General features: G+C 46.4%; 1 protein-coding gene across 2 annotated transcripts in view; it reads right to left on the bottom strand.

Annotated features, from left to right (window-relative positions):
• The window catches only part of LOC127585681 (ras-related C3 botulinum toxin substrate 1-like), a 62793-nt gene that overhangs the window by 18145 nt on the left and 28449 nt on the right, over positions 1 to 16199 (bottom strand). For both annotated transcript variants that reach the window (XM_052043354.1, XM_052043353.1), the window contains exons 2-3: positions 4048 to 4119; positions 1222 to 1339 (exon numbers count right to left, since the gene is read on the bottom strand). In XM_052043354.1, the coding sequence (XP_051899314.1) occupies positions 1222 to 1339; positions 4048 to 4119 (190 nt within the window). The remainder of the gene's footprint in view (positions 1 to 1221; positions 1340 to 4047; positions 4120 to 16199) is intronic.

Here is a 16199-nt window from a genome sequence, read left to right as displayed (position 1 = left end):
TCTACCACTGGACCATGTAAACCACATGTACAGGACAGTCATTCGCCCCCAAGGGGGAGTTCAGGAGAAACATCTTTAGCCAGAAAGTGGCCCGCACTTATGTAGGGAACAGTTAAGGCAAAAAATGGGGAGGGGCGAGGGAGAGAAGGAGGAGTAGTTACAAGGAATGGAAGGAAGTGCTGATGGAGTTTGATGCAGAGGACCCATCAACTCCCAGATCTACTGGACTAACCAGAACCGATTATTGACTTCAGGAAGGGGAAGGAGGGCGGGCATGTGCCAGTCTACATTGGGGGGGGAATAATCGGCTGTGGGCAGGGTCAGCAGCTTTAAATTCCTGGGTGTTAACATATCAGATGATCTGTGCTCTGGGCTCAGCACATAGATGCAATCACAAGGAAGGCACGCCAGCATCCTTACTTTGAGGTTGAGGAGGTTTGGCATGTCACCAAACAAACTTCTACCGATGTACTGTTGGAAGTATCCTGACTGGTTGCATCATGGTCTGGTACATCAATTCAAAAGCACAGGAATGCAAGAGGCTGCAGAGAGTAGGGGACTCAGCCAAAGCAGCGTGGGCACATCGCTCCCCACCATCGGTTGTATCTACACAAGGTGCTGCTTCAAGGCGGCAGTATCCAAAGATCCCCACCATCCAGGCCATGCCATCTTCTCTAGCTACTATTGGGCACGAGGTACAGAAGCCTGAAGTCCCACACCACCAGGTTGAAGAACAGCTACTTCCCTTCAACCATTCGGCTCTTAAACCAACCAGCAAAACCCTAAATCACTACCTCAGTGTGGCAACACCATGATCGCTTTGCACTACAGTGGACTTTGTTCTAATTGTGTCGCTTCTTGTATAATTTATGTCTAACACACACAAAATGCTGGAGGAACTCAGCAGGTCAGGCAGCATCTATGGACGGAAATAAACAGTCGTGGGTCTCGATCTGAAATGTCAACTGTTTATTTCCCTCCACAAATGCTGCCCGAGTTCCTCCAGCATTTTGTGTGTTGCTCCAGATTCCAGCATCTGCAGAATCTAATGTCATTAATTTATGTTTAAATGAAGTTTTCCTTGTGAAAATTGAGTTTCTAAATGTTATGTGCCTGTGATGCTGCTGCAAGTTTTTCACTGCATCTATGCATGTGGACTGGTGCATATAATAATGACAATAAACTAAATTGTCCCTTTAAGAGACAAAGTGGTGTACGCACTGTCTGTGGGTAGGAGAGCGGTCGAAGTCTGTCGTAATCCTCTTGTCCGGCTGTATCCCATAGCCCCAGGTTCACCGGCTTCCCGTCCACCATTACATTGGCGGAATAGTTATCGAACCTGGAAGGGAGACAGAGGAATGTCAACGGCACAAGTGAAAATCTCCCAGGAAATCCATTATTCCGGCCACTTGTGGAACGGATCGCTGTCCGCACTGTTTTACCAATGCTGGCATCACTTCATGTTGCTTTTACACATATTTCTCTATGAATTATTTGCATTGTTTCCTTCAGGCAACTTCTAGTGGTCTTCCCAACAGCAGCAGACCCTGCCCTACCCCCTCCACTTGAGGCCGTTGCTACAGCTCAATGTACCAGCCGGAAATGACAACAAAAAAAGTCAAGAATTTCCCTTGTCCGCTGAGTCAAAACAAAACTAACAATCAGCAGCTTAAAGCCACTGCCAGGGTTGCTGAGTGTGCAGAGGAACCTTCCATCAGAGCAATCAAATGGTTACTGCTCGCAAAAGAGAAAAAAAAATGCAGATGCAGGAAGTTTGAAATAAAAAAAACAAAATGCTGGAAAAGCTCAACAGGTCAGGCAGCAGCTGTGGGGAGAGAAACAGCTAACATCTTCATCTGGACATTTTATCTTTTCCTCTTATTATGCCCCTTTCAACAGGTATTTTAGTTCTAACGCATCCATTGATTTACTCTCCTTTCTGCTGGTCCCTTTCTTTCTTCAACCTTCCAGGACCATTCAAGGTGAGAGGGGGGGAAACGTTCAAAGCGTACGTGCGGGGTAAGTTTATTTTCTTGTACACAGAGTGGCGGGTGCCTGGAATGCGCTGCCAGGGGTGGTGGTGAAGGCGGAAGCGACAGGCATTTAAGAGGCTCTGAGATAGGCACATGACTACGCAGAGAATGGAGAGATATGGACCACGTGCAGGCAAAAGGGATTAAAGTAATTAGGCATCATCAGCTTAATTAGTTTGGTGCAACATTGTGGGCCAAAGAGCCTGTTCTGTACTGTTCTACGTTCAGTCAAAACTCAGTTCAGTTCAAAGTGATTGGCCTGAAACGTTAATTCTGATTCTCTCCACAGATGCTGCCTGACCTGCTGAGCATTTCCAGTTTATACATCAACAATTATCTTTGTTTACTAAATAAAGTCATTTTCTGCTTTTGATGAAAGCGGCAGCTTGGTTACAATCGCCGTCCATACAAATAACTTCTGGGGATAGCCCACTAAATCCAAGAGCAAGTCCAGAGTCTGTCTTCAATCTCAGTTGGAGGCAAGGCACTCTGACTTACCACTGTTCCCTCTTATGTCACCCCAACATTACAAGTTAACTCCTATTTACAGGAAACCTACATCATTTCCATACAAGGGTGCTTTTTAAAATACATTTTCCAGGCTGTGGAAATCAACAGCTGGGTTGACATTTACAGTATTGCCCATCCTGAATTGCCCTTGAGGTGGTGACAAGCTGTTTTCTTGAACCCTTGCAGTTTGTGTGGTGAAGATGCTCCTTCGGAGCTGTTGGGGAGGGATTTCCAGGACTCAGACCCAGTGACAATGAAGGACTGACGACGCATTTCCAAACCAGGATGGAATGCAAGGGAGACCCGCAGGTGGTGGTGCTCCCCAAGCTCCTGCTGCCCTTGTCCTCCTTGGCGATAGAGGTTGTGGGTTCAGGAGCTGCTGACAAGAATAGCTGGACTGCAGTGCATTTTGTGGATGGCACACAATGCAGCCACTGTGCACTAGTGGTGGAGGGAGTGAATGTTTAGGGTGGTGAAAGAGGTGCCAAATAGTGGGCTGCTTTGTCCTGGGTGGTGTTGAGCTCTTTCACAATGAACATAGAACAAGCCCTTTGTCCCATGATGTTGTTCCAAACTAATTAAACACCCAACTAAACTAATCCCTTCTGCCTACACAATGTCCATATCCCTCCATTCTCCACATATTTATGTGCCTATTTCAGAGCCTCTTAAATGCCTCTACCTCCACCACCAACCCTGGCAGCGCATTCCAGGCACCCACCACTTTCCATGTTAAAAAAAAACTTGCCCTGCACATCTCCTTTGAACTTACCCCTCTCACCTTAAATGCATGCCCTATAGTATTAGGCATTTTGACCCTGGGAAAAAGGTTTTGAGTGTCTACTGTATCTATGTCTCTCATAATCTTATAAGCTTCTATCAGGTCTCCCCTCAGCCGCTCCAGAGAAAATGACCCAAGTTTGTCCAAGCTCTCGTTATAGCACATGCCCTTTGATCCAGGCAGTGTCTTGGTAAACCTCTTCTGCACCCTCTCCAAAGTCTCCACATCCTTCTTGTAACGGGGTGACCAGAATTGAATGCGGCACTCCAGATGCAGCCTAACAAGTGTCAGAGTCTCACTCCGGGTACAAGCGCAAGATACACCAGCTGGAATCTTGTTGGAATACAATCGGAAATGGAGCTGAATCTGCCCTGTGTCACACAGTGCTAAACTGAAAGTCACCAATACCAGTCTGAAGCTCAACGTGACATTCTTACCTACACTATCCCCAAGTGAAGTTGGATCCCAGGTAGACAATTCTCACATCTGAACCTGGAAAACTCATACTGTCCCAACACTTTTCCCTTCCACCCTAATGAAAAGGAAATTTAGCAAAGGCAGCCAACTGGTTAGTGGTGAGGGGGTGGTGGAAAACAGGAGTAAAATATAGTAACCTTTAAAGAATGGCTGCCATACGTGGGCTACAAACAGCACCATAAACCAATGGGCCTTCTGTGTTGCAAGCATGTACACACACACAAACACACACTCTCAGGTACTTACACAGTTGGGATATACTCTCCAGGAAAGGCATTTGTAGTGTAGCTGATCAAGAGGCAGGTTTTACCCACGGCTCTGTGATTGAAAAGAGAAAGAGTCATCAAAACATGGCCGTAACAAACAATCGCCATCATCTTGCTCTGGGCTGACCAATGGCTACATTGCCCACACTACAGTAGTGACTGCACTTCCAAAAGTAGGTTCTCAGCTGGGTGTAAAACACTTTAGAACATCCCACGTGGCCACCTTCTGTGACCTTCCTTCAAAATCATTGATTTCCCCTTTGACAAACACAATCTAGTGTTCATGAGCTTGCCTCAAAGTTGCAACCAGCAGGGCCAGACCAGAAAGCCTTTCACCATGTTGTAGCACAGACTAACTCACCATGATGCATGTTGATTGGTTGACCTAGGTATGGGGGTGGGGGGTGCAGTGCAGTTTAGGACCTCCCTGTGGTCTACTTCTCCCCCATACCGGCTGAGCTTACTGTCAAGCTCTGTGCCTGGTACAGTTCCAGAGGTGGCCACAGTACCTGGGCTGTTGTAATCGAACCTGGGAGTCTTCCCAACCACCGACTCTGCTATCACCACCCACCCAGTAACCTGGGCACACTGAATAGCAGCAAGACTAATAACATTCCCAATAATCTAAAGGACACCCCCCCCCCCCCCATCATCTGCCTGCGTAGAACAGCCGACTCTTTTTACCTTGCTCTTAAATTTTTGAAAAATAAGAATTCAAGCTGCTAACATCTAACACAACAGGGTAGTCAGGACTACGCAACTGATAACGCTACATTGGCAGAACAAAGGTACCTCTTCTCTTACTGAGCTCCTTGCCACTCTGTCCTGCTCTTGCTGCTTTTATCGAACGTAGAACAGTACAGCACAGCACAGGAACAGGCCCTTTGGCCCACAGTGTCTGCACCAAACATGATGCGAATTAAACAATCTCTTCTGCCTTTTACATGATCCATATTCCTCCATATTCACGCATCGATCTGAAAACCTCTATCGTATCTGCTTCCACCACTACTTCTGGCAGCCTGTTCCAGGCACCTACAACTCTGGGGGAAAATAAAACCTGCCCCACACATCTCCTTTAAACTTTCCCCCTCTCACCTTAAATTCATGTCCTCCAGTATTTGACATATCTACTGTGGGGGAAAAAATTCTGACCATTAACCCCATCTATGCCTCTCATAATCTTATATTATTTAACCATTCAGATGTCAAAACTTAACCAAACTAGTGACAGGAAAACCTCAAGGAGATAAAAGTGTGGCCAACGTGCACAGGTTCGAACGTCCTAATCCAATCCAAGGCTTCACGTTACGAACCTCATACAAAATCCAAATCTTCCAAGCTCAATAAAATCCAGCAAAAGCTCATCAAGAGCTCAAAACAGGACAGCCCAAGAATAAGGGCAGGATTCGTGAAACCAAATGGTGGAATCCAGGAACAGGAGAAGGTTGTAAAGCTCCATGAGGAGTACACCATTCAACAGGATCCTGCCTTAGTCTTGGAAGCCTTAATAACCATGTCTGGACAAAATGAAGTGCAGAACCCATCAGAGTTTGAAATTGTGCGTCTCTGTGTGTAGCAAATAACGATACCTAAAAAAGTCTCTCCTGAACAGCCCAGCTCTTGATAAGGTCAGACTTCACTACCTCCTCCCACCAGCCCCTCCTTCCCTGCTCCCACCAGCCCTTCTGCCGTCCCAAAGAACCTCCCTACCTATCCTATCAATTTCCTTCTTCAACTTAAAATACCAAGGAAAACTTAAATAATAATTTTGCAAAGCAATTTCAGTCATTTGAAAGCCTTTTGACATGAAACCAAACTTTAGTCTTGTAAAAACAGTCTGAGATTTTATTGATGATATACAAGTATTTATGCAACTTCCTTCAACATAATGCAGCACTGTAAACAAAAAAGGGTGTTTAACACAAGTTACTGGGAAGTGCTTGGACTAGTCAGCGATGTCCTGTACCAGGATATATGTACCAGCCATATGAAAGGATTTGCAGTGAACCGAGTTGATGACTTCCCGCGCCAAACTTCAGCGAGACAAGAGATCTACAACTCATGTGTATTCACATCTTCCTGACCAAGGACGTGCTGTCTGGTAGGTCTAGTCCAGGACAGGCCCTATAGCCACTGGCCATCCCAAACCCAATCCAGTCTGTGCTGTGCCAGAGTGTGCAGTGGGTCACAGAGAGCATCAGAACTTGTGACTACAGTCACGGAAGTGTGACAGAAAATGGGCCACAGTTCTGGAGGTAGAGGGTGGGTTGTGGAGACACCCATGCCTACCATCCTGGCCATGGTGGCTAGTGGGGATGACCACAATAATTAAAGACAAATAAGAGGCTACAAATGAAGGGCAAATAACCCAGAGTTGATCATGATCACATTTGTGCTGGGAGGAGAGGGTTAAAATGGGTGGAGAATCCTTAAGACTCACTATCCTCCAAGTGAAAACATTTCTCATCTCACTACTGAGCACCCCTACATTCTAAGAATAAGGAGATCTGGCACATCATCAAATAGTCTAACCTCTACAGATGCACTGTTGAAAGTACCCTGACTGGGTGCATCACGGTCTGGTACGGCAATTCCAACGCACAGAAACACAAAAGGCTACAGAAGGTGGCGGACACAGCCTGGTCCATCATGGGCACAGCCCTCCCCACCATTGACAGCACCTACAGGAGGGGCTTCTTCAGGAAGGCAACATCCATCAAGGATCCCCACCATCCACGTCATGCCCACTTCTCGCTGCTACTGTCAGATGGAGGTACAGAAGCCCAAAGTCCCACACCAGCAAGTTCAAGAACAGCTACAACCATTAGGTTCTTGAACCAACCTGCACAACCCCAACCCTACCTCAGCAATGGAACACTACAGACCACCTTTTGCATTGCCATGGACTTGTCTCTGATTGTGTCTTCATTTTTTGCACTAATTGTCTTGGTTTTGCACAGGTCCCCTTCCCACCCCCACCCCACCCCCCCCTCTTCACTGTCTTGTATAATTTATGTTCTGTTTGTTGTCTGAATCTACATTCCTGTGATGCTGCTGCAAGCAAGTTTATCATGTACTTGTGCACATGACAGTAAACTCGACTTGACCCTGAGTTTGCTGGGATATTGCAAATGCCCTCATCCCTCCCTGCGAGGGAGTGAGCAATAAAATAGCTAGGTTTCTTCTCCGGATGACCAGCGGCTAAACCCACAGGGAATGTGAATCAAGGACCGCAGCGAGGTTGTCCACTTTGACAGGTGGGTCAGACACAAACAACTAGAGGGCACCAGTTACAGAACTTTGACTAATGGAGGGAGACGATGGGATGCTGTGGAACGAGGTACCTTGGGATCCCTCGCACTTGGAGGTCATGGCTGACTTACAGGTAGCAAGTAATGGAGACAGCAAATGGAATATTGGCCATTAATGCAAAGTGGGATGGATTACAAAAGTAGGGAAGTCTTTCTTCTGATGCAGTGGTTGGCGAGACAATGCCTGGTGTACTACACACCATTTTGGTCATCTTATTTCAGAAGGGATACACCAGAGGTGGTTCAGAGAAGGTTCACTGGGTTGATCCAGAGATGAAAGTATTGACTTATGGAGGAAAGATCGAGCAGATTGGGCCTATGCTCATGGGAGTTTCAAAGAGTGAAGAGATCTTACTGAGAGAAGATTCTGAGAGGCTTCACAAGGTGGATGCTGAGAGGCTTCCCCTTGTGAGGGAGCCAAGAAATGAGGCCAGAGTTTGTGAATAACCAGTTGGTCATTTAAGATGGAGGAATTTCTTCTCCAAGGGTTATGAATCTTAGGAATTCTCCCACCCAGAAGAGTGGAAGGCGAGTCATCGAATACCTTACAAAGCTCTGACAAAGGGTCTTCAGCCTGAAACATGGACTGTTTCCCGTTCCACAGATGCTGCCCGACCTGCTGAGTGTTTGCTGCATTTTCTGGTGCTGGATCATTGAATACATTCAACATTGAGCTCGAAAGTGGTTATGGGGAACTGGCGGGAAAGTGGAGCTGAAGCTCACGGCCATGAGCTCACAGAACGGGACAGCAAGCTCAAGGGGCTGAATGGCCTACTCCTGCCATATTCCTAACCTTACCCAGAAGGTTGTGAAGACTTGCAGGACAGGAGACCAGATCAAACCAGACCTGTGAAGGGTTCCAGTCACAGCTCAGAGCTCATCCCGAGTCAGACAATGAGCATCAGACAGTATGTGCTGTTGGGGTGACCCCCCTTCATGCCAAATATTACTCCACTGTTCCAAATGTGGACACAAGAGACCCCAATTCACTTATTTTGGAAAGAAAAGGAAACATTTCCCTCAAGTATCCCGGGTAACATTTAAATCACTCAATCAACAAAAACATTACAATGCTATTTATGGGAATTTTCTGTGCATAAGTTGGCTGCCACACTTCCTAAAACAGTAACAACATTGGAGAAGTACCACATTGACTGTAAAGTACCTCGGGATGTCCCAGGGTTGTGCAAGATGCTATAGAAATGCAAATCCTTCTTTGCTACTGAAGCTTGACACTTTAGGGCGGAGGTATTAACCCTCAACTTTGTCCAACATGCTACAAAGTGGTCAAGGAAACACTGGAGGCCTCGCTGTCAGAGTAAGTTGGTTGGTTAAGTCATTCCGAAATCTCTGTTGGCAGTGTGCTCTGGACAACAAAATCCATCTTAATCTTCAAACGAAATGGAAATCTATTATAAAAACAGCCACACGCAGGGGCTGTGATGTATTTTGTTCCATAGCAACAAGTGTTCTATGGAGCACGAATCCTCTCACCTTCTGTCACCTCCAGCCTCCCCTCAATCACACACTTCTGTCAACCAGTCTTGGAATTAGTCCCCCAAACCTCTCCCCTCTTCTCAAACTTCAGCACTTTCACCCAGAGCACCTCTTCTGAATCGCTGAAGGCGCTGTCTAAATGCAGGTGGTTGTTGGCATGGAGTCTCTGACCCAAAGACCGTTCCTCTTTAGCGACACTCCAGGTGCAAACTGCACCATGTTCTTTCATCCTGAAGCGACCGCACCCCCTTAACACAAACTTTCCAACGACAAAACAGGGCAAGGTCAAAAGGTTTCTCAGGGGGGCGATGAGGAAGCAAAGAAGGGGAAGTTCATGACGCAATGGAACGTTTCACATTTTACAAAGCTGACTGGAATATTGTATCTACGTTTGCAAGATTTATCATAAAAAACTCTCATTCAAGTAGAGGATACTTTTTTTTGGCCTCTTCCCTGAATGCTACAAACCCCTGCACATCATAGACCTATAATGTTCCCATCTATAATGGGGTAGGACTGTTGGGTCAGGTATAAAAATGTTTGGCAGTAAAGATCACATTAATTGAAGCCAGTCACAAAACCACAGTACCAAACATCAAGAACAGTTGACAAGGCCACCAGTGTAGTTCTCTCACCAGCGACCATAGCTGCTAGGTTTCTTCATGAGTGCTCTCCCATTGTAATCAAAAGGGATGCAAAAAAGTCTTCCACCTCTCGCCGCCCCCCGCTCATCCCCCACCCTCACAGATACCATTGCCAAAAAGGGATTTTAAAAAAAAAGGTTCACCTTTGAGAAAAATTTCTATAGACATTGTTTAAAATACTTCCCTCATCTTAAACAAAGTGCATTACTCATTCTGATCATTTCTTCCTCTTTTGTACAGACTCCTACATATTCATTGTTTTCAGTTACCTGAACGGAAGGTTCCCTTTTCATGATTTTTGGAATGAAGGCATTGGTTTAAGGTAAGCTATCTTTTTTGTCACATGTACATCAAAACACAGTGAAATGCATCTTTTGCGTAGAGTGTTCTGGGGGCAGCCCATAAGTGTCGCCACACTTCTGGTGCCAACATAGCACGCCCACAACTTCCTAACCTGTACGTCTTTGGAACGTGGGAGGAAACCGGAGCACCCGGAGGAAACCCACGCAGACACACTGGGAGAACATAAAGACTCCTCACAGACAGCAGCCAGAATTGAACCCGGAGCGCTGGTGCTGTAATAGCATTACGCTAACCGCTATACTACCGTGCCTGCCATTTTAACAGGAATGGTTGTGCCTACACTCATTGGAGTTTAGAAGAAAAAACAGATGATGTTATTTGAAACATAAAAGATTCTGATGGGGATTGACAAGTTGGGTGCCGAGGATGAGCGACAAGGTTTCAGAATCAATGGGAGCCTGTTTAGGTCTGAGGGGATAAAGAAAATTTTCTGTCCAAGGGTTCTCTGACAGAGGCCAAGTCATCGGATATATTTGAGGGTGAGAATGCCTGATTTTTAGACTTGGGGTGGAAAGGGGGTGGAGGAGGAAAGCAAGTGGGATGAGAACCAAGCAGAAAAGTGGCAAGGCCAACATCATTTCAACTGCAATCTTATTAAAGTGGCGGAGTATGATTAAGACATACCCCTACAGCCGACACGGAGATGCAGAGATTCCGCGGATGCTGGAATCCAGAGCAACACACACAAAATGTGCTGGAGGAACTCAGCAGGTCAGGCAGCATCTATGGCGAGAAATAAACAGTCAACATTTCAGGTCAAGACCCTTCATCAGGACTCAGATTCGACTGTTTACTTCTTTCCATAGATGCTGCCTGACCTGCTGAGTTCCTCCAGCACTTTGTGTGTGATATCCCTACTGCTATTTTGTGTTTCTTTGTAAGATCATGCTGGAGGAGCATCCAAGACACTAGAAACAGATTAAACATTTGGTTCTATCCCATGCCTGGTTTGACCTGAGCAGTGAAGTTCCACAATTGCTTGCAGTCTAGGCTTCAGGTTAAGACCACAGTAGGCCTTGCTGGTACAAGGCTGCACAACCGTCACTGGCAAACACGCTGAGACACCTCATCACTATTGAGCCGCTAATTCTGCAAGACAGGATACTGAAACTATTTGCAGAATGCTCGTGACAAATGTTGCTTTGCTGCAAAGCAGGCAGACTACAAGACTCCCAGTCCAGTCAGGATCACATGGACACAGAGAGAACAGCATACTTAAAAGATGCACCACATCAGCTTGCGCACAAATGTGTCACCATTTTAGGGCAGCTGTCCTTGCGCCTTTAAAAGGTCGGTCACAGTAAGCCAGGAAATGAATGGGTAGGTACTCAGCTCTGTTATACCTTGTGCCATCCCTCCTTTTGGCCTGTTCCACCAAGCAGGGAGAGTTTAAACATCAAGATTATGAGAGGAATAGACAGGGTAGATAGTCAAGATCTTTTTCCCTATGGTATCAGAAACAAGAGGACATTGGTTTAAGGTAAGAGGAAGCAGTTTTAAAGGAGATCTGAGGGGAAAAGTTTGTTTTTTTTTTACACGCTGAGAGTGGTTGATATCTGGAACTCTCTGCCAGAGGGGGTGGTGAAATCAGGTACAATCACCATGTTTAAGCTGCATTTAGACAGACACTTAAATAGGCAAGGCATAGAAGGATACAATCTTAATGCAGGTAAATGGGAGTAGCGTAGATGGGCAAAATGGCTGGCATAGACGTATGACCTGCAGAACGAAGGGCCCGTTTCTTTGTTGTACGACTATGGCTCTCAGGGCGGCACAGTAGTGTAGCGGTTAGTGTAACGCTATTACAGCGCCAGCGACCTGGGTCCAATTCCGGCCACCGTCTGTAAGGAGTTTGTACATTCTCCCTGTGTCTGCCTGGGTTTCCTCCGGTGCTCTGGTTTCCTCCCACATTCCAAAGACATATGAGTTAGGAAGTTGTGGGCATGCTATGTTGGCGCTGGAAATGTGGCGACACTTGTGGGCTGCCCCCAGAATACTCTACGTAAAAGATGCATTTCACTGTGTGTTTTGATGTACATGTGACTAATAAAGAAATCTTATCACCTCTCAATGTTGTTACTGTTCCTGCCTCCACCACCTCATTTCAGGTACCAATTACGCTTGGTGGGGAAAATTTCCCCTCAGATCCCCGGGTCTGTTTTATTTTTTAAAAAAAGGAATTGGAAATCTCAATATCCAGGATGCAATTTTCAGTCTGGAATTTGATTCCTGAAGGAACAGGTTTCCAAGACTTTTGATAGGTGAGGTTATCAGGGGATTGTAGGTGATCAGTTGAACCTAACAGGGAAAGTGCATCTACTTAAATGTCCTGCTCCAGTACCCTACAGAAATCCCCACATCCAATCCTCCCCACAAGGGAGGAGTCGTCTTCCTCCTATTCATTTACCATTGGGCTTCAAGATATATCCGGGCACAATTCCTCATTCACACTTACATTTAAGCAACATGACCTCAGCATGTCCCAAGCATTTAACAGACTGGAATAGTTATGAGGAGTAGTCACTATTGTGTTGTCAAACAAAGGCAGTATAGTAACTTGAGCATCAGGGTAAAGCAACATACAAAACACTGGGGGAACTCAGCGGGTCAGGCAGCATCTGTGGAGGGAAACGGACAGTCGATGTTTCGGGTCGAGACCCTTCACCAGATAGGAGAAAAAGCCAGTATAAAGAGGTAGAGGGAAGGAGTGGAGCAAGAGCTGCTGGTGATACGTGGATCCAGGTGACAGGCAGATGGGGGAAGAGAGAGTGTGGGAATGGCATCTGGGAGGTGATAGGTGGAAGTGACAGAGGGCTGAAGGCAATGGACTCTGATAGGAGAGGACGGTGGACCGTGGAATAAAGGGAGGGAGGTGGGGAGGGCAGAGGGGAGTAGTAACTCCCCACCTCCCTCCCTCCATTTTGTGCTCCCCCCTCCCCAAGAAATACAAACAAGACAATAGAGACTGCAGTTGCTAAAATCTAGAGCAAAAAAACCAAACTGCTGGAAGAACTCAATGTGTCAACCAGCAAAGGGGTGGTTGAAGTTCTGTTCGGGACTGAGTGTAGAGGGAAGATGGCCTGTATATAGAATGAGAAGGAGGGACGTGATAGGTGGAACCAGATAACCGAGGGATGGTGGCCAGACGGAAGCAGAATATCCAACACCCACATACACATTCACCTGGCTTTCTTCTCCCTTGGTTCAGCTTTCATATTCCCTCCCCCTCCACCCGCCCATCAGCTCTCCCTCACCTGGTTCCACCCATCACCTACCAGCCCGTCTCACCCCTCCCTCTCACTTCTACCTACTGGCCGTCTCCCCTCTACACTGTTGCATCCACAAAGGCTGCCTGATCCACTGAGTTCCTCCAGCAGTTCGTGTGGCTCATACAAACAAGCACCACTGCAATCAAGGACAAGGGTACCTGCATGAATACACACCATTGTCTGCAGACAGCATCAGCTCTCAATACAAATGGTAAAAAGCAGCTATTTTGGGTGTTTGGATTTACAACAAAGGTATATGGATATGCAGAGATTTTAGTTGAGATATGATCCCATTGTAAATATGTAATTCTACAGAGCCATTTGTCTATAGCTGAAGTTGAAACTGTATTTAGTCACCTGTTGTTATCTTTATGCTTAAAGATTATAAAATGTACTTTGAGTTCAATGAGATTCTTTTAAGAGATCCTTCCAGAATGCCAGCTTCTCGCGCTAAGTTACAGAGTATAACTATCATTGATTATCCCAATTATTTAATCTCCAATCTTAACTGCTGATAGAAATCGGATGAAGAGCCATCACTTTGAACCGCTGCAGTCCTGGAGGTGAAGATTCTCTCCCTACGACAGGGTTACATTTTGGCTTCCCGTTACTACCATCGGGGAGGAGGTACAGGAGCCTGAAGACCCACACTCAACGATTTAGGAACAGCTTCTTCCCCTCCGCCAGATTTCTGAATGGTCCATGAACACTACATTATTCCTTTTATTTTTGCACTATTTATTTTGTAATTTATAGTAATTTTTATGTCTTTGCACTGTACTGCTGCTGCAAAAACTTCATACAAGGCAGTGATAATAAACCTGATTCTGATGGTTTAATACAACTGATAGGCTTACTTGGCTATTTTGGAATTGGCCACATTACTTCATGTGGTCCACACTGGGCAACTGTGGCAGATTTAATCTACAGCTCTGGTATCCGCGAGGCTCATTCATGGTCACAACGTCAGCAGCACTTCCCAAACCTGTGGCCCGTACCACCACCGAGGAGGACAAGGGCAGCAGATGCTTCAGAACGCCGCAAGCTGCAGGTTCCCCTCCAAGTCGCTGACAATCCCAACTTGGAAATATATCGCCGGTCCTTAATCCTGGAACTTTCTCCTCAATGAGTCATACTGCACTGAAACAGGCCCTTTGGCCCAATTGGGCCATGCACGAAGACTCCCATCTAAGCTAGTCCCATTTACCCACATCCCTCTAAACCTATCCTATCCATGTACCGTCCAAGTACCTCTTCAATGTTAATGTACCTGCCTCAACTTTCAGGAGCGTCTTCAACCACTGCAGGAGCACCTTCACCAGAAGGAGTGCAGTGGTTCAAGGCTCCGGCTCGTCACCACCCTCTCAGGGCAAGTAGGGATGGACAACGTACTCTAGCTTACAACCCTTGTAGGGATAAAAGTTTCAGAGTCAGGGTAACAGGAATAAAAGCAACACAGAAAAAGCTGGAGGAACTCAGCAGGTCAAGCAGCATCTACAGAGGGAAATGGACACTCGACTTTGTGTGTTGTTCCAGATTTCAGCATCTGTAGCCTCGTGTCTCTAACAGGGATAAAACAATGGCGAGTCAGAAAGGAAGTTAGTCCACAACTTGGAAACTATTGCAGTGGCTGCTTGAGTCCGTTGCTGTCCATTCCAACCATGTTATCTCCAACAGGAAGAAGCTCGCTGTAGAGCAACCCGCTCGCTGCTGATGCAACCTTTGTGACTGTTCTTCCTGTCAGAGCAGGATGAAAAAAAACAGCCTCAACGTTGCAACACACCACTGGGAGGAAGGGAGTTGGCAACAGGGGGTAGGGCAAAGCAACACCCACAGATTTAAACAAGTAACAAAACTGAATAGAGTCGTGTGTAGGTGAACTACAGAAAGCAGCCCTCAGTTTTGACAGGGGACACTTTTTTAAGCAGATGGTGAGAGGCTATTCTCTTGTGTGTGGGGGGAGGGGGTGGTGGGGGTGGAGGTGGTGGGATGGGAGTGGGGGTGTCCAGAACTGGGGCTGCAATTCAGGCGATGAGGAGGAATTTCTCATCTCAGGGGGTTGTGAGCTTCTGGAATTATCTACCCCAGAGCATTATGGAGGCTGAAATCACACGATGTGATCATGGCTGAATCAGACAGATGTCTAGGGGAGTCGAGGGTCACAGGGAGCAAGGCAGAAAGCTGATTCAAGGCAGAGATCAGCTGTGATCTTGTTGAATGGCACAGCAGATTTGAGGGCTGAATGTTCTACTCCTGCTCTTATTTCTTGTATTTTTGACAGGTTTAAAAACAGCAGTGCCAGGTGGTGCCATACCCTCAATGCCCACGCTATTAACTGCTGGAGTTCACCAAACCTCTGCGTATGAGGAGAGGTTTGACAAACTTGGGTTGTTTTCCCTGAGGGGAGACCTTATAGAAGTTCATAAGATTATGAGAGGCATAGAGTAGACAGCCAGTATCTTTTCCCCCAGGGTTGAAATGTCTAATACTAGAGGGCATGCATTAAAGGCTTAGAGGGGGGAAACATTCAAAGGAGATGTGTCGGGTAAAAAAAAAGTGCTGGGTGCCTGGAATGTGTTGCCAGGGGTGGTAGTGGAAGCAAATATAATAGAGGTGTTTAGATAGGCACATGAATGTGCAGAGAATGGAGGGCTATGGACTTTGTGTGGGCAGAAGAGATTAGATTGGTTTTGCATTTAACTACTAGTTTAATTAGTTCAGCACATCATTGTTCCTGTGCTGTACTGTTCCATGTTCCATACCTATATCCTTGCCATAGTCACCAGTCAGACTCTGCTAGATGTTACCGTGCAGTCCTACTCTCAGTGACTCCTGACCAGGAAGCCAAAAGGAGGAAGTTTAAGAAGTTGGGGGCTTCCTTCTCTCAGTCCTCCATGGAGCAACCTTGCTAAGGCTTGCCTTTTGCAAGGGTCAGTCCCACAGATCCCCGGGGATTCCCTCTTGCAGCTGGAGTAGTGTTGTAGATCCCAGGCTCTGGTGGAAATTAACCCAGCTTAACCAAGGCCAAAGGTTTTGAAAGTTGGC

This window comes from Pristis pectinata, chromosome 33 (assembly GCF_009764475.1).
Source record: "Pristis pectinata isolate sPriPec2 chromosome 33, sPriPec2.1.pri, whole genome shotgun sequence".
Classification (NCBI taxonomy): Eukaryota; Metazoa; Chordata; class Chondrichthyes; order Rhinopristiformes; family Pristidae; genus Pristis; species Pristis pectinata.
Note: the sequence above shows the minus strand (reverse complement) of the source record. Positions and strands in the feature narration are given on the sequence as shown.